We start from the raw sequence: 25,711 nt of genomic DNA, 5'->3' as shown, positions 1-25,711 counted from the left end.
GAGGTATCAAGGAGGACCAAGGCCCCATGAAGAGGTTCACCTGATACAGCTACTAAATTCCTGCCCAGAGGAAAAAAAAAACAACAACACCTGGGCAGTGCCTGGGGCCCCTTTCAGCACGCTGCCCCCTCTCCAGGAGGGGACGCCGGGTGATTCACGTTCTCCCCCTTGCCAAGTCCCCCAGCTTGAGGGTTTCCCTCAGCCGTACTTCGCTGCTGCCTGGGGAGGAGCACGGAGGGGAGTCCCTCAGCCCTCTCCTAGGGGACCCCAGCAGCCTCCGAAGAAACAAATCCATCGCAACAACAGGGATTTGGGGTTGACCCCCTCGCGGGCCGTCAGTTCAACACCTTCTCCGAGGAGTGCCCCAGCCTCCCCTCCTCCTGCACGGGCTGCGAGGCCTCACGGTGGAGGCCCGGGCTCGGCACTGGGGCCGTGTGGTGGGGCCGTGGCCCGGCAGCCCCCACCGCGTGCAGCTCAGCGCACTTCTCCTTGTAGTGCTGCGCGTTGCCGGCGAAGGTCTCACAGCGGCTGGGGTTCTCCTCCTGCACCGGGCTGCCCACATTCTCCGAGGCCGCCCCCGAGGCCGTTGCCCCCTCCTGGGAGTTTTGGCTAAGGTAGACGACGATGATGTCTCCCTTGAAATTCATTACTTGTCCGCTGGAAATAAACGTGGAGTTACTGTTTCCAGTCACATTTCCTGGGGAAGGAGCGGGGGAGAAAAGAAGACAGGCGTGATTAATATTTTCTCTCATGAGGCGAGTGTTTAGCGCGGTGAATATAATCCACTGCAATAGCTTTGCTTTTGTTCCATTATTTTTATCCCGTGACATAGGGATGCTCTTATAATCAATGCCTTCCACGGGGCTTTCTCATGATTTCCCCTTGTGCTGCCTCGGGACGAGGCCTGTCACCCTCGGAACCTGTCGGCAGCATTTGGAAAAGTTTTCTCTCTACACTGCGCTCCTGCAAGCGAGAGCACACGAGATAACCTCATCTTCCCATGGCCTCCGGACGCTCGAGCTGCTCCCAGGCTGCCTCCACACGCAGTTTGTGAGGAAACAGCTATTATTTCTAATTCTCAGATGCATTTTAGAGCCCCAGGCATCACACTGCTTTTTCCCCCTTGGTAAGCCATCACTCCTATGGTGAGGGCTAGGCAGCAGGTTTATTGAGTAAGTCCTGAATGACTTAATGTCAGGCCTTGCAGTCACAGTGTCCAAATGACACAGAGTTTATACGATTATCTTGTATTGTCCCATCTCCCATGTAGGCACAGTCCAGCCCTCATCCAGTGCCCTCGTGGATTTAACGGGATATATGTTGGCTATGGGGAAGAGAGAATCTATAATAGAGCAGCCTAACAGAGTTACAGCTTCAGTAAGTCTGCCTGCGGCTAGAGATTTCTCAGTATAAATCCAATCTTTCTCTCATTCAAGGACTGGGTCACTGACTCAAGCGACAGCAGGACCAGGCTCTGGGAATTAATAAACTTCCCTTGGAGTGGAAAGAAAATAATCAAGAACACAAACTAACAAACTTCCCTGAAATTAAACAAAGCTAACCAAAACAACCAAATAAATAACTCTTGCAGCCTACAAACACTTTATTTTTTTTCCTGCTGAGCTTCGTTTAACCATGACCTGCAGACTGACCGTGCCCCTCACAGACGTTTTGTGCATTTTCTCAATGCTCTCCTCAACACTTGAGACGTTCACAGTTTGGTTGCAGCCGAGCGCGGCCCGGCCTGAAGAAAAGCTGCTTTCCCAGCAGCCGATGGTGCTGTGTACACACCAGCAGTGCACGTCGGGTGCCAGCAGTGCCGAGTGAAGGCCTCGCACAAAGCACTTATAACTGAGCCTGGGTAGCACTGGTGCATCTCTCCAACAGGCCCCTCAGGCAATCCTATTTATCTGAGCTGAACCACCACACCGCTAGCTCTCTGCCATCTCTCCAAGTACTGCTGATTAACGTGAGGTGTCAGTAAGAGTGCTCACCGCAGAGACTTCTCCCTGTCTGCCTCTTCCCCCGCGTTCAGGTTGTTTGCTGTCAACACGGCTCTGTGTTAGGCACCACGGGAGGACAGCAATTACTGTTTGCTTTCATATGGATTGCCTGTCACTCAAAAAAAGGAACTGCAAAAGTTCACCAGTGCTCGGTACGAGATTAAGAGTTTGGAAATGTAAGTGAAGGAGTAAAAAAAAAAAAAAAAAAAAGGATAAACACATTTAAATTGTTTAGTTGGATGTAGCTAGCAATTCTTCACTGCTTCCTGTTTATGCTGAAACAAAAGTAAATGTGAAGGACAGAAGCACAGAAAATGGACCCAAGAGCTTCCTGGATCGGACTAAGGAATGTGCTTCCAACCTGAAAAGTATAAGGGACACCTTCAGAGGCTAAATGAAGGCAGATTTCTCTGCAGCATTTCAGCCTTTTGGTCTCTTTGTACTACCTGATGATATTAATTAGAGTGACAGGTTAATTTCTGTGGTAATTATTCACTAGGAACTGGAAAAAGTAGGCGATTAATTTCCTCAGTCATCTAATGGCATCTGGGTGGTAGGAGCTGCTTTTTGCAGCTGATCTGGGCTGGTTTGGGCTTTGGAAGCCAAAGTCTCCACAAAACCATCCCTAGTCCCCTGTCACATGAATCTTCAACCACTTGTGTTTTATGCTGAAGCCCTACACGAGACGTGAGGTGGCTGTGATCCATGTCCTGACTGCTGCATCTTCTGACTGCCTCCAGGCTCGGGGAGATTTAGGATGCTGCTTGAAGGCTTCCCTCAGTTGCTGTCCATGACCCCTGTAATGGCATCTGTCCAGAGGTTTACTTCGGCCCTCTTGGGTTATTTCACAGTAGGGGCAGAGTCTGCGATTTCTGTTGTCATTTTGAATGCTAAGGAACCAAAACCAAAACTTCATGGAATTACCCATGGCATTTTTCTTCCCATTTCTTCACCCACCCACTTTCAGGCAGCTCTGTCTTAGCACAACTGTGTGCAAAGCCTGGTGGCTACAGCAGCTTTGAGAAGCTGTACAGAAAGTTATTTTGCACATTTATTCCATCTGGGCACCCCACAAGGCCCAGCAAAACGACTGATGCTGCTACAGCTCCACACACAGCCCCAGCCCCAATGTGAGCCAGGGCACTTGAGTGAGGAAGCTACTACTGCTAAGCCCTGTCCCCCTGCTCATGCAACCAGGTGTGACCAGCGGGGCACAGCCACTCCACAGGCTGGGAAATCCTCTGCCAGCAAGGCACCTTAGCTCCATATCAACTAAACCCATGCTCTCATACTGCCCACTGCTCGGTCAGTGCCCACAGTCACACCGAGGTTACGGCGAATTAGGAACGCTGAATCTGTGCTCAGGTGACAGCAGATGGCACTGCAACACGCACATACCCGAAGGCACAGACGGAATTAAAATCACACAGAAAGAACTGTGCTGTCGAGTTAAGATGGCACTTTCCAGCATGCTACTTACATCCAAACTCTCCTGCTTGCCCTAATGTTTCTTAATATTTTCTCTTCCTCTTCTTGAGAGAGTTAGAAAGAAAAGCAGTACTTCTGCAGGGCCAGATAAGACTTGACTTTCAGTATTACCTCAGAGTCACCTTCCACAAACATAAAATCTGTCTGCTCTTTACTACTGTTAAGTTTTGTACAGATCAGGGAGCGAAACTGTTTCGAGATTTCAGGAAACTGGAGCAGTAGAAAGAGTATCTGCTCTTAGAAAGATCAACACTACACGCTTTCAGGTTCTTGCACAGCTTGTATGCTTAGAAGGGAAGGGCCCTCAAAATGTCACTTGTGGGTCTTCAAAGTGTCACTTTGGGGCTTTGGCAGATTGACAAGAAGGTCTGCGTAAGAAGCCTTAAGGCATGATGTGGTTTTAAAGAAGGGCAACCGCTTACAATCGCTGTGTGTATTACAGTAACAGTCAGATGTCCCAGTCAAAGCTAAGGTCCCATCTTACGCCTGGCAGCACGTAGATACAAAAACGGAGCATCTGTCTTTAAGAGGTTATAAACTAAATGACTAATAACACATGACAAGAAGATTGCAGACTTTTATACTGAAAGGCCTGAGGGAGGAAGGTTTTATCCAGAAAATGCTCATAACTTCCCTTCTGCTAGTTTTGCTTCAGTGATTTTTCTCCCTGCTTTCATTTGACTATTTTGCAATATTCACTCAATCTGTAAATTAGTAGCCAAGTAGTAAACTGTTGACATCAGTGTTCCAGAGCTGTTCTGGGGACAAAGTGCTTGCATGTGAAGAAACCAATGTATGTGTGAAATTATTTTTAGGTGAATGTTTATATATTAGCAAATTAAAGAGAAAGAGCTAAAGGCAGAAAATTGATCATAGTCTCTTAGACCCAACCCTGGCCACCAGGTAACAGCTCCAGCTGGAGTTTTACTGACCTCCACGTGATTTTAACTGGACTTCAACTTAACAGCAAGGACAAAAATGCATGTGCAGGCTGCTGAGTGGAAAAATACCCATCAGAGTTGCTTGTCCCTTCTCAGCTCAGCCTCTAGGTCACCAGTCTCTCCTAAGTCTTGCCCGCCACAGCAAGGATTACTGAGTAACAGGACTGGCTGGCTTTTGCAGCCACATCTGAAGTTGAGTTCTGCATTGCTGGTTAGATCACGGCAGGACAATGACCCCTCACAGTACTCGTGCTATTTGCAGGATTCACAGTGAACCAAAAGCCTTGCCAGTTCAGTTTTGTCTTTCAGGTTAGGGTTAGGGCAATTAAGCAAAAAGGCACCATGCCATTTTTCTCTACTAGATCAGCCCCTCTGGATGATACCAAGCTAGCACAGAGAATAACCCTATACAGCTGTGTACAGGTCAAGCCTAATGGGCTTACCAGATGCTGGAGGGAGGTCTGAAGTGCTGCTGTTTGTCCCTGAAGCGCTTCTGCTCGTGTTCTGGTGCTTCGTGCTGGTACCGTCAGAAGATGCATCTTTCATACCATGGTCACTTGCTAGAGTGCTCTGGCCAGCAGAGAGAAAATTCAAGCCACAGGTGCACTGTGCATAGGATCCAGTTTCTGGGGAGGTGGAAGCACTGTCAACTGCAGCACAACAGGGTTTGCTCCACTTTCTGGGAGATTCCCGGTATGAAATGCCACACCTTACACAGATCTTCTCTGAGTCATGGTTTGTTGCAAAACGATCTGTGTCTTTGTTGTCTATTTCCTTTGGGCAACTGTGGACGCGTTGGTAAGATTTCTGAAGATATTTGTCCATGGCAGCATGTGCACCATCTGCATCAGAGAAGGAGTCGGAGCCCTGAGAGACAGATATGTCCTCAGTGCTCCCGACCCCTGAAAAGCACTGATTCAAGCTATCGTTCTCCCCGATCTCCACCGGTTCTGAAAACGATGACACAGTTTTACTGTCAGGCCGACTCAGCAAAGATAAATAATCAGCAGCATTGAGCTCTTTATCCATATATTCATCTTCTGTGGGAACAGGTGGGAAATGGTCGTTATCGGTCTCCGTTACCACAGAAAGCTGCTGGAGGTTCCCCCTGGCCTCGCAGGGCGCTGTGCTGGGGCTGCTGTGACTGCACGAGGTGTGAGCACCGGCACAGGATGAGCTCCCGGGAGCAGGACAGGCAGCAGGGCCCAGGAGACGCATGTCTTCAGAGCCTGGGGGGACAACGGCGTTCGGTATGTTTACAGCAATGAACGCATCTCTGGGGGGCTCCTGAAAGACACAAAAAAGAAAAACGTATTTAATAAATAAACTGGCAGAAGGTTGTTTTCTCAACAAAGAAGGAATAGGCATGTCTAATGATTCCTTGGTGTGGAGCTGGAGGGGCTGAGCAGCACTGATGCATTTGAACCTTGAGAAGTGTAATTCTGTTCTGCTGTAAAACTGTGACCAGCAGTACTCAGAAAAAAACCTGTTGGCGTGGGGGACAATAACATTAAATGGTGTGAGAAGACTGTTCCTAACTGTTAAGGATCACAGAATCACCTAGGCTGGAAAAGACTTCCAAGATCATCAAATCCAACCATCAACCAATCATCAAGAGGGCACTTGAGGGTAAATAAACATAGAAGAGTTGCTAGATTCTGCTGTTCCTTGTGGACCATCAGTAAGCCCTATGTAACCTAACTGCTTATAAGGTTTATAACCCCTCTGACCAATCTATGCCCTTCTTGGTCTGTGGAGGCCTCTCTGGAAGCAGAATCTTTATTATCAGATTAAAATAAAAAATCACACCAACACAAGGCTGCTTTAACCTGGAAAAGGCTAAGACAACAAATGCAAAAGCCCATGACATCACTTTCCAACCATGTTTCACACTAAGCTATGTTTTTGTTTGGAGCTCCACAAAAAAAGGCTTGGGAAATACTTCAAGGGTTCCCTTCAGTTCCTGCCAGTCATGCCGTAATGATGGGTATTTGGGATCTACCACCTTTCATTTCTAGCATCTGTTTGCTTCTTCCAGGATGGAGGAGAGAGAGTAAATGCCGCCAGCCACTAATTGCTGTTGATTCACTCCTCTGTCCTGGGGGATCTAAACAGCTGCCATTGCAGGGCGTTACACGAACATTTATGAGACAAAAGAGGAACTGCCTGCTCAAATTTTTTTTGCTGTTGTTTTCTGGTAGCAATAGGATTTGAGCGTTGCCACAACTAAGCTAGACAGAGCTCCAAGACTGGCAGGTAGGATGACGGGGACAGAATGTACATGGGACACAGGGAACCTCAGTCCACATCCCCAGTGTGGATCAGGCAGTGCGTAAGCATGTGAACAAGGATTTCTGCATGTGCTAGAATAAACGGGACTCATGGCCATTTTGTTTAGCTGATGGGCTCTCTGCTTAGTGCTTTGCATGTCTGGCATTCTTGGCATCGCCTCAGATCCAGGTTTCTCTCTCATGAGTACTCTGGTATGTAAAAAGGTGCAAACACAACTGAAGTTTTTTCTCCTCTTAGGATTTAGAAAGGCTGTCTCCTAGGTAGAATCTCAGGTGTTCAGTAACTCGTGGGTTCATCTTCAAGCTTCTCCTCTTATAAACATTTAATCTTCAAAGAGGCTGTCACCGCTGTTAAAGCTGGCTGAAACCAGACAGCAGGTTCAGAAGCTATTTGAGAATGGTGATTTCATAAGCCTCACATTTACAGAAAACCAGACTAAAAAAGCCAAAGCTGTGAGTGGTTTTTGAGGAACTCAAAACTTTTTTTCTAGCCAAACATTATCACGGACTCTGAAGTAAGGAGTGTCAGGAATATTGTCAGAAAGCCGTAAAACAGAGGGAAAATTTTAATGTCCCTGACTTTACCTTTGTTCCTTTTATTTGGCTGCACACTTCGTTAGCCCAATTCTGTAGATCTGCTGTAGGGAAAAGAAAAGAGTAGCTGTAACATATAGCAGGCGCTGAAGCTAGCCACAGACCTAAACACCCACAGTCACTCACTCACGATCCATAATATTACATTAAATAAAAACCAGCAAGACTGTTGTTTTTACTGACTGTTCAAGTGTCCCAGCATCAGTCTAGCTGAGGATTCATTGTAACTGGAACAGAGAGATATTTCTGTGGAATAAATGTTTCCAAGCTCCTAAAATAGACTACGGTTAAACTGTGTTCCACATCAAATGGGGTTTCTTTCCTGGTCATATGTCACCACGCTATGACTAGCCTGATACCGACCCGCTTACAACTGTACAGTCTATTTCAAGAGAAGTCACATGGATGGCCCAAAGACCATTCCCAGAAAGGAGTGAGGAGACTGGAGAGAAGAGGGTAAGCCACTGAAACCACGGGATGGCAGACTGGAACACAGCATATTCCACTTAATCAAGATGTATTTAATTGGGATACTCACTTAATCAGAGTATCTCCCAAGGAAAAGGTTCAAGTCCAACAATACTTTACAGCAGGGACTGCTGCTTAATAGAGCGAGCGACTCCTCTTGTTTTCTATTTGTGCTTTCAGGAGATATTGCAGGGCTCAGGTCTCATGTACACTTTAGGCTCGTGCTGGTTTTGTATGTCTGAAGATAGATCAGCTACGTAGCCACTGCCACTTCCCAGCAATGACTCTGTTCCTCTGAAGTGAGGTCTGCACATTTACCATCAGTCCCCAGGCAGGCAGAGCTTCTTCTCTGGGGCTCTAATTAGAAGGATCTACCACGTGAAGGCAGTGAAGAAGTGCCACTGCAGAGCAGCAGGGTGACAGGAATCTCACGTAAAGAGCATTCCCCCCAACCTGCTCTGCATCATAAGTATTTGGTTTGCAGGGAGAGTCACCATTTCCTCCAGCCCATCCCAGGAATTCCAGATTTAGCAAAACCCATGTTTAGTGTGGCAGAGGCAGCCTATTTCTAAAATATGGGTTGAAAAATACTTTACAAGAGAGGATTGCTGTCTTCCCTTCCACTGCTCCCAAAACATTTCAAGAATTTCTGGGGTTTGGGAGGGGAGATGAAGGGAAAAATAGAGTAGGAAAAGCTTTCCATGGGAAAGAGGGGAGAAAATAAAAAATGAAGAGAACAGTAAGCATATGTCCTTCACTGTGAAGACACAGGGCTTAACACAGAGTGGAGTAACTGTTAGAGATACTTCTGTCATATTCATAATATATACAATGCCCTAGTGTTATCCAGAATGTCTTTGCTAGATTTTTTTTTTCTATTTTTATTATTTGTTCTATTCTTTCTAGTATTTCTGCAGTCCCTCATCAGAACTTTGTCCTTCAGATAAAAACATTGCCTCCGTTATGTTTTGATACAACCATCAGTTTTGAAACCCGTATTTTAACTCATCCAGATGTGGGTTTCAGGAGAGGAAAGGAAGCGGGGAAAAGGAGATGGGAGGTGGTGAAGGCCCCGTAAGTCCCTCCCTGCTTCCCTCTGACCATGGACCCTACCGTGCCAGGCAGTGCAGAGCAGCCCTGCTGGTACAGAAGACCCAGCACCACCCTCCATCACCCACATCGTGCCCCAGTGGAAGGGCTGCAGGAGGATGCTGAGCAATATGCACTATGGGTAGGTGTAATATGCTCCCTGCCTAGAGGAAAGGTTTAAACCTTGCTTTGTGCTAGTCAAGACATCCATACGGACAGCACATCCAAAACACCCCTTGAGTTTCATCACCTGGTGGTTACCTGCAAAACCAGAGTGCACAAAGAGCCATGTGGCTGTCACATTCATACACATTAGCTATCATGTACCTGTCAGCTTCTTTCCCTTATTCTTGTAATACACGATGAAGATGACAATGCCAATTAGTGCCACAAAAAACAAGATGACAATCAACACGTATAAAATCTTGTTTGTTCCTGCAGAATATAAGAAAGATAGTACCATCAACATGCAGCGTGTTCTCAGCAGTATGACAATCCTTGCTCATTCACTTGTTTTTCCACAGGAGGGGGATTTTTTTCTTCCTAACTAATTTTCAGTTTCTGTAATTATGACCACAGCTCTAGCACCCATGTAGCTCCGTGACAAGCAGCCTCACCAAAGGTACCTGGTAGAGAGCCATCTCAGTAAAAACTGAGCATTTGTGAGAGGTGCGAGGCAGACGTCCTCCTCTGAAAGTCTCCTTGCAATCTGTCAGCAGCCCTGGGCTGGGCTTGCTCTGCCTCAAGATAAGGGGGAAATGCAGCTCACGGAGACTACGGACTTCAGCCAGCAAAATTCTGCCTTCATCTCAGATGATGAAGGATCACTGCATGCCAGCCAAACAGCCTATCTGGTACCATATCCTCACTGGAGAGAGAAAAGGGCTGTTGGCAAGAAGGGAGAGCTACATTCATCTGAGACTGTGTCCACTGCTATAAAATAAGAGTGGGGAGAAGCTGGTGGCCTTTAAACAGGAGACATGCATATGGAAACTGGCAGGCTGAAAAATGAAAGAGCAGGAAATGTGATGGAGGTCATGGGTATAACAGCAATGGTGCTCACCACGCAGTTTCAGGGAGAGGCATAAAGCACTGCTTAGTATTGGACACCTGGTCTAGACCTGCTGGGCTTAAACTAATCTTTAAAGGCAAGATTTTCCAAGAGAAAGAGAGACGAATCTTGGTCTACAGCTGCTTCTCCTAGAGTCAAGTACAACAGCAGTATAGCTAAGCCAGCCAAAAATCCTTGTAAATACATCCCTTCTCCCGGGTACTTTTTAATGAATGATTTCTGTGAGACACATACCGTCTTCTGGTTGCTCAGGTATCTTCCGTTCTGCACAAACTGCATCTGACTTATCAGTCCCAGGGACTACTTCTGCCATCCCCAGAGCTGTACAGCTAAAAAGGAAAGACAAAGAGGCTAGAATCCCAAAGGGGGAGCTTGCTGGGGCTCCTACACTTCTGCAGAGCGGTACTTCCTGTTGTAAAGTACTCCTGTGTTTCTCCACCCTTAAGAAGCTCAGGTACCTTCTTTATGTTCAGCTGCATCAACTCAGCTGTTGTTACTGCTCTCTCTTGTTCCCCCCTAGGGAGCAAGACTCAAGATCCAGCATGAGAATGCCCCTACCATTGCACAACCAACCGAGATGCTCTGCGCACTTCCCAGACAGGTGGGCACCCCACTGAAAAGCGTGTTCGCTCAAGCTTCTTGCTGCCTTGTGGCTATCACAGGCCTTTTGCACGACAAAGGGACTTACTTGGTCCAGGCTTTGCACTCATCGGTGGATGAAGCAACCTTTGAGAAGTAGCCTCTGGGACATGGCATACACTTTGTGTCCTTGTCTTGTTGCACTGCGAGTAGCAAAGGAAGAAAGCAAATATCAGCTGAGTTTCTGTGAGTTCCTCTCACGCGAGGGGAAGGTGACTATGTTCCCCCATCCTCCCACTTCACCCCCCCCTTCCCAAAAGGTTCCCTGAGGAGAGGATCTAAAATTATATTGGAGTGGCAATGACAGTCACACGTAAGCAGAAAAAAAGTGCTCAGGTGAGACCAGCACTTTCCTCGGCATGATCAGAGTAAGAAATGACCAGAAGCCATTTGCAGTTACTGTGAAGTAACACACAGCTCTTATATCCTTCCACTGCCATTAACTTCCCCATGTCGATGCTATGCCACAGCCAGTGACACTAACTGGTGCTGTCACTTCTTTGAAGCCACAGTAAACACAGTGCTGTATAAGGGTTTGCTAGACTGGAGGGAAAACACCACCGTGCTCTAGGCAGGCTCATTCAGCATTTCATCCTCTGTTGCCCCATTGTCTGCCGCTTTTTTGGTGTTCCCTGTGCTTGGTACAGATGTTCCCAGTGTTCATTACAACTCAGAACTTCACTGTCTCTATTTTCCACCCACAAACCACCAGCATTTTGATCTCAGTCAGAGACCTTGTACTAATTAATCGTCTGTAAAAAGTCTTTGCATTACAAGTTGTCTAAAACAAAGAATACTTGCGCTATCTGAAAGCTGTTTATCGCTTTTAAGTCATAACATTATAGAATGGCAAACCAAAGCCATTTGGCAAAAAATGATTTCAAATCTGACCTCAGCAACAATCCCCAGTGAACCACTTCTCTGAATCGTGGAGCAATGCACAAACTGGTGATTCACAGACCAACACCTCAGCAAACATTAGAAATGCACCAAAGACCTTGTGATTCTTGCCATGCACATGTGAAAGCTTGTAAATGTCACCTGATCCAAGATATTTTTTAAACTACAGAGACAGAAGCCTTCAAAATAGTCCTGGAGAGTTACATGCAGCAGAAATTATTTGAGAGCCTACAGTACCTGCTCTTTAACACCACAACCCACATGATGTCGGCCTTATTCTGTAGGCCTGAGCTGGACATTTTACTTCCGTACATCCTCTCTGTATCTTACCAGGGTGCCCAATTCCAAATCCTGGAGCACATATGGTATTTCGCTGACAGCAGTCACAGTCCTCATTCCAGTGGTAACCTGTGGTACAGGCGCACTGCCGCTGGAATGTGCTGTTTCCCGGGTTCACTTCTTTCAAGGCTTTCCCTAGAGGAGAAAGCAAACAGGGGTAAATACCTCTCTGGTAACAGGCCTCGTGTCTGTGAACCTCCTGTTCTACCTATTTGCTTTGCTTGAAGGCCATGTTAAAGGAAAAGCTATCTTGGGGGACCCTTGACTAGCATTAGGCACCTCACTGACTGGGCTCCTGAGCAATGCTTTTCCTTGTCGCGCCTGTAGAGCATAGAGAGAGCGCACAGTATGCTGGGCAAAAGGACAGCCTTTAAGATCCAGCTCACAGGCAGTGAACGGCCCCAGTAAAGATAACCATATCAGCAGCACAGAGACTATGGTTATGGTGTTCAGCAGGGCACAGAACCAAAACTTCCTGGTGTCTGGGGACCTCCCTGTCCACCAGGTTCTTGTGCCACCTCTATTACCATGTACCTGAACAAGGCATCTGCCCTAGATCCACTTGCTCATCTTCCTGCTTCGCTCATTTGTATTAAAAGGTCCTTCAGTATGAACAGCTCACCTTGATCGCATATCTTATGTAGCAAGCATTTGTCTTCTTCATTCCAGACATCCATGTACTCGTTTGGGCCACACGGCTGACACACGCTGTCAGAAGTCGCAGTGCATTTAGCAGACATGTACTTTCCTGCGAACAAGAGAAGGACAAGCAGGTCATCTGCAAGTTGCACACCAGCTGGCTGAGAAGCACAGGGAAAACAATGAGCCAGGCTAACGCTGCTGTACTCCTGGGACAATCATTTCTTCCTCTCCCCCATTTGTTCCCTCAGTCTGGCCCCCAGTTAGAGGCCTGAAACATCTGTGAAGCTTCTGGCATGGGAGCAGTCCTATCTACACGCACAAGAATCGAGCTACTTTCCATCTCCTGCAGTGGTTAAGTGCTATTCCAACACAACAGCTGCTGAGACTTGCTGAGGTCAGCAGGACCACTCCTGCACTACAAGACACTTGTGGGCCTGAGATCATGCATTTGCAAGGGTATGTGCAAACAGATTTGCAGAGTCACAAAAACAAGCTGCCGTACTGACCCCCAGAGCTGTTTCTAGGGAACTTTTTCCTTTACGAGGGAAGCGCAGCCCAGCGCTCACGTACCTGGCTCACACTTGGTGCAGCACCGTCCGGAGTATTCATAGTGTCGTTCGCTGTCACACAGCAGAGTGCTTTGTAGTGACAACTGCAGCGGAGAAGGAGAGAGTGGACATGAGACCCAACATACCCAGAGAGCTTCAGACCTGCCTTATCACAGCGCTGGCAGGCAGAAGGAAAACTTCTCGTCATTGCAGCATTTTGGTTAGCAGTAAAACATTACTCAACATTTATGACTTCAAAGGCGCTTTGTAGACAGCCTAAGAATATGTACGTGATCCTGTACACACAGGGACTTGTAATGCAGCCAGGCGATAAACAAATAGCACAGTCTTGCAATTTGTTATGAACTTTTGGCCTGCTGTATAATCTTTTCTTACAGTGCTCTATTATTCGAAACCCATGACTTTAAAACAATTGTAAAGAAAATTGTGTTGACATACTTCCGCAGTCTCTTCTACATACATGACCTCAGATCGAGACCTAGGCCACTGGCATTTTTAAATACAGCATCTGGCTAACAGGTAAAGTGAATGATTTATACCTTTGAAAAATAAATTCCCGTCTTCCCACTGGGATACACAAAGCCCCTGGCTAGCACCATTAAATGCTGGACCTTATTTATGCATCTGTTTATGGTTCCCACTACGTCCTGCAGAGGTGACCTCATTTCACAGAGGCAGCCATCCACTTGAGGGGACACAAACAAAGCCTTTTTGCTTCTCCAGAACCAAGAAAACAACTCAACCGAGCCCCAACCCAACCAAACGAAACTGTTAGATGAGAGGCCCCCGCTTTGGCCACCCCGGAGTCTCCTGGCATTGGTCACCCAGGCAAACGCAACACCTCACGTCCAGTTGGTGATCATGCAATAGGTGAAACGACTCCAGATCAGGCCTCTAGCAAGGGATGCCTCACTCTGGTTGAACACTGCTGTTAAAATCTCACTTAAAGGACACTGTAATTTTTCCTTGGGGAAAGCTGCGACAGAAGTTGTGCTGCTGCTTAGCGGGAGCTTTTGCTGTCTACTAGCACGTGAGAACCGTGTGCCTACTGATATTGGTTTCCATTCCTCTACTTAGCGTTCTCCCCTTGCTTCCACCAAGCCCTTGCCTATCCTCTTCCCTCCTTTTCTTAGTCTCATCAACTGCAACATCTTGAATATAAACTACTTTTCCCTGAGCACCTTGACCTCTTCTAATGCTGGGAAGGGTCTGGTGACCTAAAGATGACCAAAGAGGCTGACATTTTTTCTTTAAAACACCACCTCCTGGCTTGGAGCTTGAGCCATTTTTGTCTCGTTATTTCCTTGTCCCTGTCTTCGCGCTTACTAGCAGTGTCTTGTCTGTGACGAGATTATGCATTTTTTGGAACAAAGACCGCGTTTCATGTTTGCACAGCACCTCACACAAGGGTCACCGGCGGCATGACGAGGATCCCGACCATAACGTAAATAAGTGCATGTACTTCCACAAGTTTTCCTGCTGGCTTATTCCTGACACCTTGCTCGTCTTCCCGAATACCACGACAACAATCAGTGCTGGCAAAGCAGTAAGTGTAATGCCAGGAGCACGTTTTTGGTGTCGTGCATCAGCTGGCATGCGCTGGCCAGGCTGGGGCTGAGACCACGCCGCAGGACCCAGCAGCAGGAAGGACTTGAGGGACTGACTCCTATTCCCAGCCGTCTGCACTGGCAGCAAAAGCAACCAGACCAGGACGGGTCCAGTCACTTGCTTTTTATAACAGACCGCTCTTTTCTTCCTCGTTTGCCCCAGTTTGAAAGTTCCTCTTTAGAAGAAAAGGCTAAAAAATGACTGGAGTGTCAAAGAAGGGCAAATCGTCCTTTTTAAGGAAGGATATGCAAATCTGCTGAAGAACTTTCCGCTAAAGGGTCTGGAATAATTTCCGAAAATCAAAGCTCAGCCTGAACAGAACAAGCACCCTCCTTGCACTGAGGCTTGGAGAGCAGGCTGACTGCTCTGCTACCTTTAGGAAATCGATTTGGACCTCCCTGCTTTACAGCATGAAGAGGGCTATTGTTGCAAAATACAGCTGCAGCTGCGTAAATCCACGCTCTGTGTCAATAAGTATTCTCTTCGGTGGCTGTGTCCTTCCCCTTTTGGGACAAGCCAATGCATTTACCAAGCGGCGATATTCCCTTCTTTGGTTTACACTCGGCGAACTAAAGACAAAGCTATCAGTGTCCACGTGCTAACTCACTCCCTCCTCCCGAGGGAAAGAGATTTGGGACAGGTATTTTTTGACCCGCCGAGTGTGAAAAGCTGGGTATGGAGAGGACGGGAAGGGAAACAACAGAAACTTCATGTTTTCTCAGGGTGGCAGCAGATCCAGTGAGCTGGGGGCCTTTTGTTAGCGGGGTGCAAGAAGCCGGCACGAAGCACGTGCACGGCCAGCAGTGACGCCCCGCTAGCGCGAACGCATTCCCAGCCGCAGCGCCGGCCTGAGATAGGGAAGTGCAATTCATGTCACAGAGGAGGAACTCGCACCCAGAGGCCGGACGGCTTCATAAAGGTGACAGGAAATTAGTGGCAAAGCAGGAAAGAGAACCAAGTCTCAAGCTCGCCCTGTAACCCCTAGGGCATCCTTCCTCTCCTTGGTGCTTGCCCGTAAGCAGGAGCGATGTTGACATCTCCAAGGTCATCTCTTGGTGAAAAAGTTGTCAACCTCATCTGAAGTAACAAGACAGAACGAAAAAACACAGCTTGATCATTCCTTTAAGACTCACCGTTGGTAAAGGTTTTCATTAAATACCACCACCACACATGAATGAGTGCTTCAAAGAGGTCTAGGTATCCTGTGTGCATTTAATTCGTCACTCAAAATGTGTGCGAAGCACACGTTTGCTCCTCTTCCTAAGAAAAGTTAGCTCTCCTGCTTAATTGGTCCTGGGCAGGCAGCCAGGGCCTTGCTGGAGCAGGAGGACTGGGCCAGATGACCTCCAGAAGTCCCTTCCCACCTCAGGCATTCCCTGATTCGGTGATCTATGTTTCCTCAAAACAAGAATATCCAAGAGGGGAAGAATCCGGGGAACGAAGACAAACATCCCTGGGCTCGGTGGATTGCCACAGGTCCGGTTCGATAAAGCACGCCAACACCCCCTTACCTTCAAGCACATGAGTAGCACCAGTGACTTCTTTGGAAAAACAGGCATGCTCATGTCAAGGTTTGCAGGAGGACCGTCGTGTTTTGGTGTCAGGCAGCTGCAGGCAGCCTTCTCAGCTTCTTTTTATCTTTTTTTCCCCCATTTCTTGCACAAGGACGCTAAGCAAGAGTGTGCTTGTAGGGTTGGAGAACTTGGGTGAGTCACAGCTACAAAGCACAACTGTGTTACTCAGACCTTGAAAAAACACGCACACACAGGTGCTTCTGAAGGGGGAACCAGCAGCATTCAGATTCCTGTCCCCAGGCTTAAGGAAATATTTATTCTCGGTGCCGTTGAGCAATCGGATGACAGCAGAAGCTGTGTGTCATAGATGCTAAAATTACTTTCTCGCTCAGATGAATATTCAGACATACATTTCGGAGAAGATAAAGTTGCATGGGCCTCTTTCCTTTAAAAGAAAAAATCTGGAAGAGCAAGCTCGGGGGTTTCCACAGTCTTTTTCCCATGTCACTTCGGAACAAGAACCTGAGGCCTCAATGGGGACTGCTCATTAGCGATAATCTGACTTTTGCAAAAGCCGAGACGTAAAGGGACACGTCAAGGGGTAGCTATCATAAGATGACACCTTCGTGCTCAGCGTAGTTGTTTCTGGAGAGCATTCAAGCCATCCGTCGTCAGTTCACTGAGCAAAGCACATTTTTTCTGCATTTAGCACTGCAGGCCCAAAGCACCCATGGGAGAACGAACTACAGCATGTCCTGCCCCGCACACCTCTTGCTCTTTGAGCTCTGGGGCCTGAATTTACTCACACTACTTGCTTTTGAGATCCTTGGCCATGCCTGCTGCAGAAGTCTGATATTTCCATGGCTCCTCGGGCTTTAATTCTCCCTGACAAGAGGACTGAGCTTTGACCAACCAGTCTGAAGTATCCTGTGCAGCCTCAGCACCTTGACCTTCAGCAAGGCAGACCTCTGGTCATCTGCTGCTGCTCCTCTTTCGGATGCAGGTCACTCCCTCTCCCCTCGCAGGTACTGACTGCATGCCCACAGCCCTTCCGTGCCGACCTGGTGCGGCTCAGCAGTGTCTCTAAGCAAAACCAGATTTCTTCAGCTCACCGACAGCCTCGGTGGCTCGATGAAAAGCTGTTTCAGAACCAAAACAGTGTGGCACTGCTCCATGTGGCTGGCATTCCCAGGCGCTCTGCTGGGGCAGGTCACAGTACACCGCTCTCGATGTTTTTACAACTGCGAGTTGGTAAGGGGGGAAAGGGATTTTCTACTAAAAAGGCTTGATCATAATCACACGGACACCGAATGCAACAGCTCCTTCACAGCCAGGCTTCGCTGCCGACACGAACTCAATCAGGACAGCCCGCAAGTCGCAGCCGCGCAATTCCAGTTATTCGCTTGCAGGTCTGTAATTCAGCGCAAAAATCTTAGCTTGTGAATGAAATGCTTTTGGTGATGTCAACTTTCCAGTGACCAGTAAACCACATCACAGAACTACCACCACGTGGTCAAATATAGCCGGGAAATGGCAACGGCTAAAAACTAAATATTATTTCGCTCTTAAAAATAGGTCCTTGGAACCCTGCTAGAGCCTGAGTACCTAACGAGGCCAGAAGGAACACGAAGAGTAACACAGATAACACCGGGATTAAGAGAAAACTGTAACATGCAACCAGAAAGTGGACAAATGGGGGTAAAACCCCCATCCTGGCTATTCCCACCGCCCGCCCCATTTTAACAGGTGGCGAAAAGCAAACACCTGAGCTGGTGCTGCCCCACCGAGGGGAAGGTCCATCCATCACTGCCAAACCCGCCGGAGCTATTTGTAGCAGGCGGACGACGTGAAGGAGAAGTGCCTTGCTGACCACGCTGGCAGCGGGGCACAGGGAGACAGGAACCTCAGGTAGATCAGATGGGAGATGGGTGAGGTGATAGGCGGCAGGGCTCGAAGCGACCAGTGGAGCAGGGAGTCAGCCAGCTCCCTTCTGCGGACTGAAAACTCGCCATCACATGCACAGCATGGGTCATCTGGTGGCAAAGTCATCCCCGTACAACATGCTCAAGGGCAGACCTCATGTTTTCACCAGCTGGTCAGCAGCGTCCGCGTATTATTCGTGACTCATTGATAAGGAAGAAGCCAGTGGTGTGTTCTGAGCAGCAGGTGGCTGCCAGGTAGGGTGATTTGGAAATGGATCAAATAAATGAAACCCGAAAGCCAGCCAAACCAAAATATTAAGCAAAAAGGGCAGACAGCAACACAGCAGTCCCTAGCAAGCAGGAATAAGAGCTGTGGAGTAGTGGCACTACCAAAGCTACTACCTAGGCAGCTTGCGGAAAGGCCAGCAAAGGCAAATCCCGTCTGGATGAAGCAGGTGCAACAGCACCGCTCAGTAGGAAAGCTCTGCAGCCGACAGGTACAGCCTCAGCGACTCGCTCCCTCCACTCATCCACGCTTAATTAAACTAATAACGATAAGAAGGCACCAAAGACACATTTATGGGCAGCACTCTCCTCTTATATTTTAGTCCAGCAGAGCATTTTTCCATCCTTCATGACCCGAGGTTGAGACTTAATGCAGAAGTAACCACGAGAGACTTCTTGGGCTGGGCTATTTCTGGATGCCAGGTTAGAAGGGCACAACAGAGACTTTGTATGCCAAAAAAATGTAGAAAAAACATATGTAAACAAATGCTTATGCATCCTTTCCTTCTAGCACGCCACCAGCATGGAGCGTAGTAGTCTCTGGTGGTGTGGTGTGGACGGCAGGAACGGCGTGGCTGGAGCTGCCCCGTCTCGTCGTGAAGGGACTGCTGGCTGTACGAAAAGGCTTGGGACCAGAGAAATGGTTAATTGACTCTTCAGGTGCCACCATGAGGAGCCAGCTCTGCCCGTGGGCCAGCTGAGCCAGCGGAAATATCCCTCCCCGATCTGGAAAGGCTTTGGCTGATTTCCATAAGAAGCCTGCTTTTACTACGCGTGGTATTGCAGGGGAGAGCTTTTTTTCCTGTGAGGACAGATCGAAGGAGTCAACTCGTTCGTTGTTCCTGCTACCAGGCAATGAAAAGTTAGAGAGAACACGATGCTCGTAAAGGCAGAACTACTCGGTGTGGCAAAATAACAGGCTCAAAATAGATTCCCTTGTATGCTACATAAGCAATTTTTAAGGCTTCATATGAACCTAGCAGCACATTTTCCCTATCGGTATTCCAGATTAATGGCTTGCCTAACAGAACTTCACAGTACTTTTTTTTTCCATACAAGATTTTTTTTCCCTTTTCCCTCCATTTTGACCGCTGACTAAATATATTCTGCACTGATCTGCAGTCACAAATGTTGTTCTTTGTCATTCTTGAACAGACCCTATATACTTCTTTTTCTTTTGGAGTAACCACAGAGTGGTGAGGGTGAATGACCTCATTTTTTTTTTCTTCATTTTTTATTTTTACCCCTCCTCGGCTAGTTGGCTCTCGCAGGGTGGATTGAACCGGCCAGCTCGGCTCTCTGACCGCACACGAGCGTGCCACGGCGGGGAAGGGGCATGGGGCCACGGCTATGCTCAGCCAAAATTTGTGTGGAGGCCAGAGGGGACCTGGAGAAAGAGGACGAGGGCTGGGAGACGCTGCTTGCACGGTGGCAGCCGGTCAGGGGGACAGATCTGATCCCCTTCCCAGCAGACCTCCCCGTGACTTTGGTGGGAAGGGGACAGGGCTCTAACCCACGGTGATTAATGACTTTTCAGCTGTATTTGCAGCCATGACATCCTAAGCACTGTGCAAACAGCAGGGAAAGACAAGCCCTGAGCCCAGAGAGCTCACGCCCTGAAAAGACAAACAGAAAGGCAACCAAGGGAAGCACTGCGAGGAGCGGCTGAGGTCGGTGCACAGGCATGAGGCAAGGAGCAGGACGTCCCAGGGCGCCTGGTGTCAGCCCCCCTACCCCAGGGCTGAGCCCCCAGGGGCTCCTGCTGCTGACACCACGTCGCAGATCCCACTCCCCAGAGCAGTGGCACATGGACGAGGTGACACATGAACGACAGACCAGGGTGCTGGCACTTCCCTGGAGGCGAAGCATCGCAGCCAGCGCTGCGGCGGAGCAGGCGCGAGGGCAGACTGCCTGCCCGGGGTGCTGGGGCTCACTCCTGCAGCCCACCCTGCAACCCGGTCCCGTGCCGGTGCAGGAACAGCCCTCCTTCCCCTGCGTGAACTTTGGGCTGCGTTCAAAGAAGAGCAAGTCATAAAACAGGGCACGTCCTTGCAGGCAGGCTATGTGCTGCACAGACCGAGGCCTACCCAAGTTCATAGTGCAACCTGGTTAAACAGCACTTGGTTTTTATATCGCATCTATAACGCACAAATATTTGCCTTTGCGCTTTCCGTCGGTAATAACGAGCCCTTCTCGGAGCAGCTGCTTCTCCCTGCGAGCAGCACCCACCGACGCACGCCTCAGCCAGAGGGCGAGCAGCTGCAGCAGCAGCCAGCGGCTGGGCGCGTTGGGTTTCCATCAAAAGGAAGGGGGCAGCCTGCTCACGGAGCATGGCTACAGCTGAGGAGGTGAAGAACCAGCCTCCCCCTTCCCCTCTTTCCCCCATGCCCACCTCCAGCATGCTACCCAACGCTGGTCATGGTCCTTGGGGCCACCTTTATTCCCTCTGCTTGACCTGTGTCGTCTTGTCTCCCTGCGGCCCAGTGAGAAGAAAGCCCTGTGCCATAGGTGACGGGGGTTAGCACACCACAGATGGCAGGCTGATAAGCGCTGAATTCTACTGACTTGTGGATCGTGGTGAGGGTTCGTTTTGGTCCTCGCTGTGGGAAAGTAGAAATTGCATCAGGAAGATGATGTTAACGTGAAAAGAGAAGCGACAATGGTTTCTTAAATTGTGAATCGGTTCGGTTTTATATGCAAGGCGTTATTCCTTTTACATGAGGTGCTGTAAAATGTTGTTTCAGAATTTCACATGATCCAGGGGGAACCTGCAACGCAACGAAAAGCTTGCCAGTTTCCCTTGCAGGACCCTTTCCTGCAAGGGCATTTTGACAAGTAAACTAATTGAATGACCTAACTTTTAAAATTATGCCGTTAACACCAGAATAAATCTAGGGCTATAGGCTAGATATGATATCGTAAATTTTGCTCTACTGGGTGACTCCTTTGGCCCTGAGAAGGGCAGGAACGCTGGACTGGGAAAGCCTATGATCTGACACAGCACGGACACTTTTATGCTCTGTTTCTCTTTCTCGCCATAAATACTGTGCATTTTAGGAAGTTTAAAGATAATCTACATGTTGGGCAAAAAATGTCAAGATGATGAATAATTCTGGATGCTTTCAGTGAGCAAACTTTCCCTGTAGAGTGAATATTATGGAGCAGTGGAAGAATCCATCCTGCTGCCATACAAGAGAAGAAGAATCCTTGGTGTTACACCAGGTAACTGAGTTACTGCATATTTGCAAATGCACGTTCTCACAGGGCTTAGCACCCATCTGACAGAAACGATTGTGCCCTTCACCAGTCTGAAGCAAGGAATGGGATGTAAATAACCTGTACAAAGAAGCTGACCAGATCCCGTTTGCTTTCAGATCTCAGAAAGCAAAATACTGTGTCCTCTGAGAGCTGCCCAGGACGAATCACTTGGAAAGATCATCTTGAGGCTGAAGCACAAGACAAGGAGGGCTGAGCTTTGCTCCCAGTAGTTCTGCTCCATGCTTGGTATGCGACCTACAGCAAGTCACGAATTCTCTGTTCCTGTTTCCTCTTTGGTGAACATGATGACGATGATAATGTCTATTCTCAGCAGCGTTATGAGTACCTACTAACTTACATTCGCAAGTGTTTCTCATCCTTCACAGGAAATATATTGCACATATTATTGTCCTACCACCACCCCACCGTACTGTTGACTCTAACACCAAGCGCCTCAGGCAAATTTCAGCCCTGCCATGCTTATTCTCATAGCTTGTTCCATCAGAAAAGACCACACATGAGGGGATTACAAAAGGCACTGTTCAAATCAGTCAGGCAAAGGAGAACCTGAAAGGCTGCCTGGGAGCAGCACCTATCCAGGCCTGCCTTGCATTCTCCTGCTTGACTTTCAGGACCTGCTCACTATGGCAGAAAAGCTATTAGATCAACCAGATCTTTGACATCGTATGGCTTTTCCTATGTAAACTTAGCTACAACTTTACCATTCTGTACTGCTACTTGTCTAAAACATTGGCACTGGGAAGCTGTACCCCATGCAACCCCCTGAAGACTCAGAATTAAGCACGTGTTGAAAGCAGCGGAAAGACCTTACACATCAGTCCCAAATAAATACAAGTTCCCTGTTTTGCCTCCTCTGAAAGGCTATGAATTGAAAGACATGAAATAACGAGGGGTAACTAGTGGCTCCTACACCAAGGTACCTGAAACGTTGAGATGTAAAGCATGGAAATCTGAATTTACAAGGCTTGGTCAAGAGGAGCAAGTTTCAGGCAATGAGGACATTACAGGGGAACAACTGCCCCAAACCCAAATAGCTCCAGAAAGAAGTAAATGTCATGGCTAATGATCGCTGAGCTCTGCTTGCCACGCTGCACTGAACAGTCCTGAACACCAGTACTGAAAAAGCAGGTGGATACAGAGGCTGCTGAGGGACAGGACAAAGTGCCTGAAAGCTGTGATGTAAAAGTGACTTTGGAAACATGCAGGCTCGTTTGTATACATATGGAGGACACCTGGAAAGCAGCAATTTCGGAGAAGCCTAAGGAGTGAGGGTGGACAGAAAAACATATATTTTGGTGGGGAAAAAAGGCCTGTGTGGTTTCAGGCAACATATTTAGGAACAGGGATCCAGAGGAATGGCTCTCAGGACTATGCGGTCAGACATTAAATTGTAAGCTGCAGACAGCAGAGTCTTTTTTTTTTTCCTCCCTTAATCTTTTTGTCTTGAAGCTGCACCTTGCTCTCAAGGGACCCTGACATGGCCCATGCAGCAGCACCATGTTTAAGGAGGCACTTAGAATGACACTCGCGCCTAATCAAGAATAATGAGACAGAAACAGTAGAAGCTCAAATGAAAGAACTACAAATGGCAGCGCGGCTGCCAAACATTTGATTAATGGGCATAATAAAGCATCTACAGCATGGGATTAGCAAAAGACCTGCCAGCATGTAGGGCCCTAAGTAACCTGGAGGGAGAGGAATTATTTTTAAGAGGAATTATTTTTTGGCCATCCCGGGGCGCGAAGCACGCGCTCGGCCGGCAAACGGCGGCGGGGCCGAACCCGGTGCCATCTTTCCCCTCGAAGCACGAGGGCTGCGCAGCACCTCCAAAGCTCACGGGGCCATCGCTTTTTGGCACCTGGGCCACCCAAAGGGGCCACGCACCCACCAGGCCCGCGTCCTCCAGCCATGGGGCTCCCAAGGCGGCTGCGGGTGCTGGGGACAGGCGAGATGCCCCGGGTAAAGCCGCTGGGTAGGGTGGAGCCCGCCTTATTTATTTATTTTTAAACTCTCCATGCAAATTATACCCCTCGGCAACCTCACTGCTGGTTTCTCACACCCCGCCGCGGGCGGCTTTCCCCGCCGGTCCCCCGGCTTCGTGCGGAGGAGCTGGGCTGGAGGGCGAGGAGGAGCCGCCGGGCCGAGCCGGGCCGGGCCGGGCCGGGCGGCCAAGGAGGAACCGCCGCCACCCCCGGAGCGAGCAAACGGGGGAGCCGAGCCGAGAGGGGGGGAAGCGGGCAGGAGGAGAGGTCCCTTACCTGCTGGTGTCCCGCGGCGGCCAGGCAGAGCAGCGCCAGCCAGCCCGGCGGGCCCGGCATGGCTCCGGGGCCCCGCACGGCTCCGGGGCCCGGCCCGGCCCGGCTCCGGGGCCGCGCTAGCGCCGGCCAGCCGAGCCCCAGCGCCCCGGCGGCGCGGCCAGGCGCATCGGGCGGCTTACTTCTCCTTCTGCCTTTCCTTCCTCTCAGCTACGCGAGGGGAGAAGAGAGAAGGAGAAGAAGAAGAAGAAAAAAAAAAAGCCTGCCTGTAGTTCCCCCAGCATTTCCCCAGACTTTACATGCGGGGTTTTTTGGTTTATGTTTTTTTTTTTTTTTTTCTTTTTCTTTGATTTTTTTTTCCCCTCTTCTCGTCCCTCCCTTTCCTTTCTCCACCCCCTTTTAGTCACCATACCCACGTCCCTCCTCCTGCCCTAGGGCACAGCGTTCCCTGTCCTGCTCCGCAGGGCTCCCACCTGCCTCCCACCACCTTCTGGGTGACACCTTGGGGACGCGTCCTCCCCAAAACCCGCTGCCCGCCCAGTCATCGCCTGCTCCTCCACACCACTTCTGGCTGTTCCCTCATGCTATCTGAAGGTATCTCGGGGCTCAGCCGAGCCTCCAACAACCTCCAGCCTCACTCAACCCGCCTGCCTTCGTGCGCCCGCGTGGCCCTCACACCACACCAACCCACCCGCACGGCCCCGCTGAGGCAGGACCCTCACCAGCGCAGCATGAGGATGGGTTTGAGCCAGCCCTGTCGTCGTAACACCTTCCCCGTGTGCCCGTGCTCACGTGCCGGAGCAAAATAAAAAGCCAGGAGCATGCTTCTGGCTTGAATTAACAAGGAAGTTGTTCTTTCATTTGTGTATTTAGATTTAACCCTTGGCCAGGGGAAAAATATTTATATATTCATAGGCTGCTCTACATTTATAAATAAATACATGCTAACACAGAAGACAGAGGGGATTTAAAAACTATTCTTACTTGTAGTGCTGTGGTTTCTTTTCTGCTGGAAGGAGCCAAGGAGAAGTCAGGGCAGGACTGGCCCCAGCATTTCTCTCTGATAGCTAATGCAGAGCACCTGTCTGGGTGGCAAAACACAGCTGCAATCCTCTCCCTACCTCTGCATGATTTCTGGAGGCTGTGAAGCAAGACCTGCTTACCCTTTCTAAAGCTCCTTTCTACACTCAATACATTCTCAGCATCCTCTGCACTGCTTGCCCTGACATGAATTTGATGCTCCAAAGTGTGGTATGGGGCCAAACACGGGGTGATTCTCCTGGCCCAGGGCTGGTGGCTGGTCCTGCTGCCACTTCACTTCAAGAGCAGCGAGGCCAGGGGGTGTGCTGTGGGGTTTTAGGGAGTTGTAAAGCTTGCGATCACAGGATCAGAGCCCAGCTGAGCTGCCAGAAGAGTCAGGGCCTCTACGCACGCAGGCTGGCCAGGCCGCAGCCCTTCTGCTGAACAGAACAATACGAGGACAGGGGGAAGGCCATGGTGCTGAGTGTGCCCAGAAGGTGATGCACGAAGCCTCCTTCGCCTGGCGCTTCATGAGGCAGCACGTGAGGCCGCAGTACTGCAGGTGCTCGGCTGCTGAGGATGGCTTTTGCTCCTGGGGGGGGGGGGAAGAGGGGATCCTTCTGTCAGAGCCACCTCCCCACCAGCAGCAGCTCACAGCCCTGGCGTTTTGAAGTGCTTGTGTTTGACACACAAGGAAATGTTTCTTTTTAAACAGAACAAGCTGTTAAGTCTCTTCCCCTTTTCACATTTAGCACAATACCAAGGCTATGAGCAGTGTTTATTTACCAGCTGC

General features: G+C 49.1%; 1 protein-coding gene across 2 annotated transcripts; it reads right to left on the bottom strand.

Annotated features, from left to right (window-relative positions):
• On the bottom strand, nucleotides 1–24,193 carry TNFRSF11A (TNF receptor superfamily member 11a). 2 transcript variants are annotated; one of them, XM_035318551.1, is made up of 11 exons: nucleotides 23,902–24,193; nucleotides 13,037–13,118; nucleotides 12,447–12,572; nucleotides 11,816–11,959; nucleotides 10,635–10,728; nucleotides 10,181–10,275; nucleotides 9,202–9,309; nucleotides 7,309–7,358; nucleotides 4,876–5,719; nucleotides 232–697; nucleotides 1–197 (listed from the first exon to the last, which is right to left on the bottom strand). In XM_035318551.1, the coding sequence occupies exons 1-10, from the start codon at nucleotides 23,959–23,961 to the stop codon at nucleotides 336–338; spliced, it is 1,965 nt and encodes a 654-aa protein (XP_035174442.1). In that variant the 5' UTR covers nucleotides 23,962–24,193; the 3' UTR covers nucleotides 1–197; nucleotides 232–335. The 2 variants fall into 2 exon arrangements, with proteins under 2 accessions (XP_035174442.1, XP_035174441.1); XM_035318550.1 differs by having other exon boundaries at nucleotides 7,309–7,361; nucleotides 23,902–24,192.
• Nucleotides 24,194–25,711: the final 1,518 nt, after the last annotated feature.

Source organism: Oxyura jamaicensis, chromosome 2 (assembly GCF_011077185.1).
Source record: "Oxyura jamaicensis isolate SHBP4307 breed ruddy duck chromosome 2, BPBGC_Ojam_1.0, whole genome shotgun sequence".
Classification (NCBI taxonomy): domain Eukaryota; kingdom Metazoa; phylum Chordata; class Aves; order Anseriformes; family Anatidae; genus Oxyura; species Oxyura jamaicensis.
This window is presented reverse-complemented; position numbering and strand designations above follow the sequence as displayed.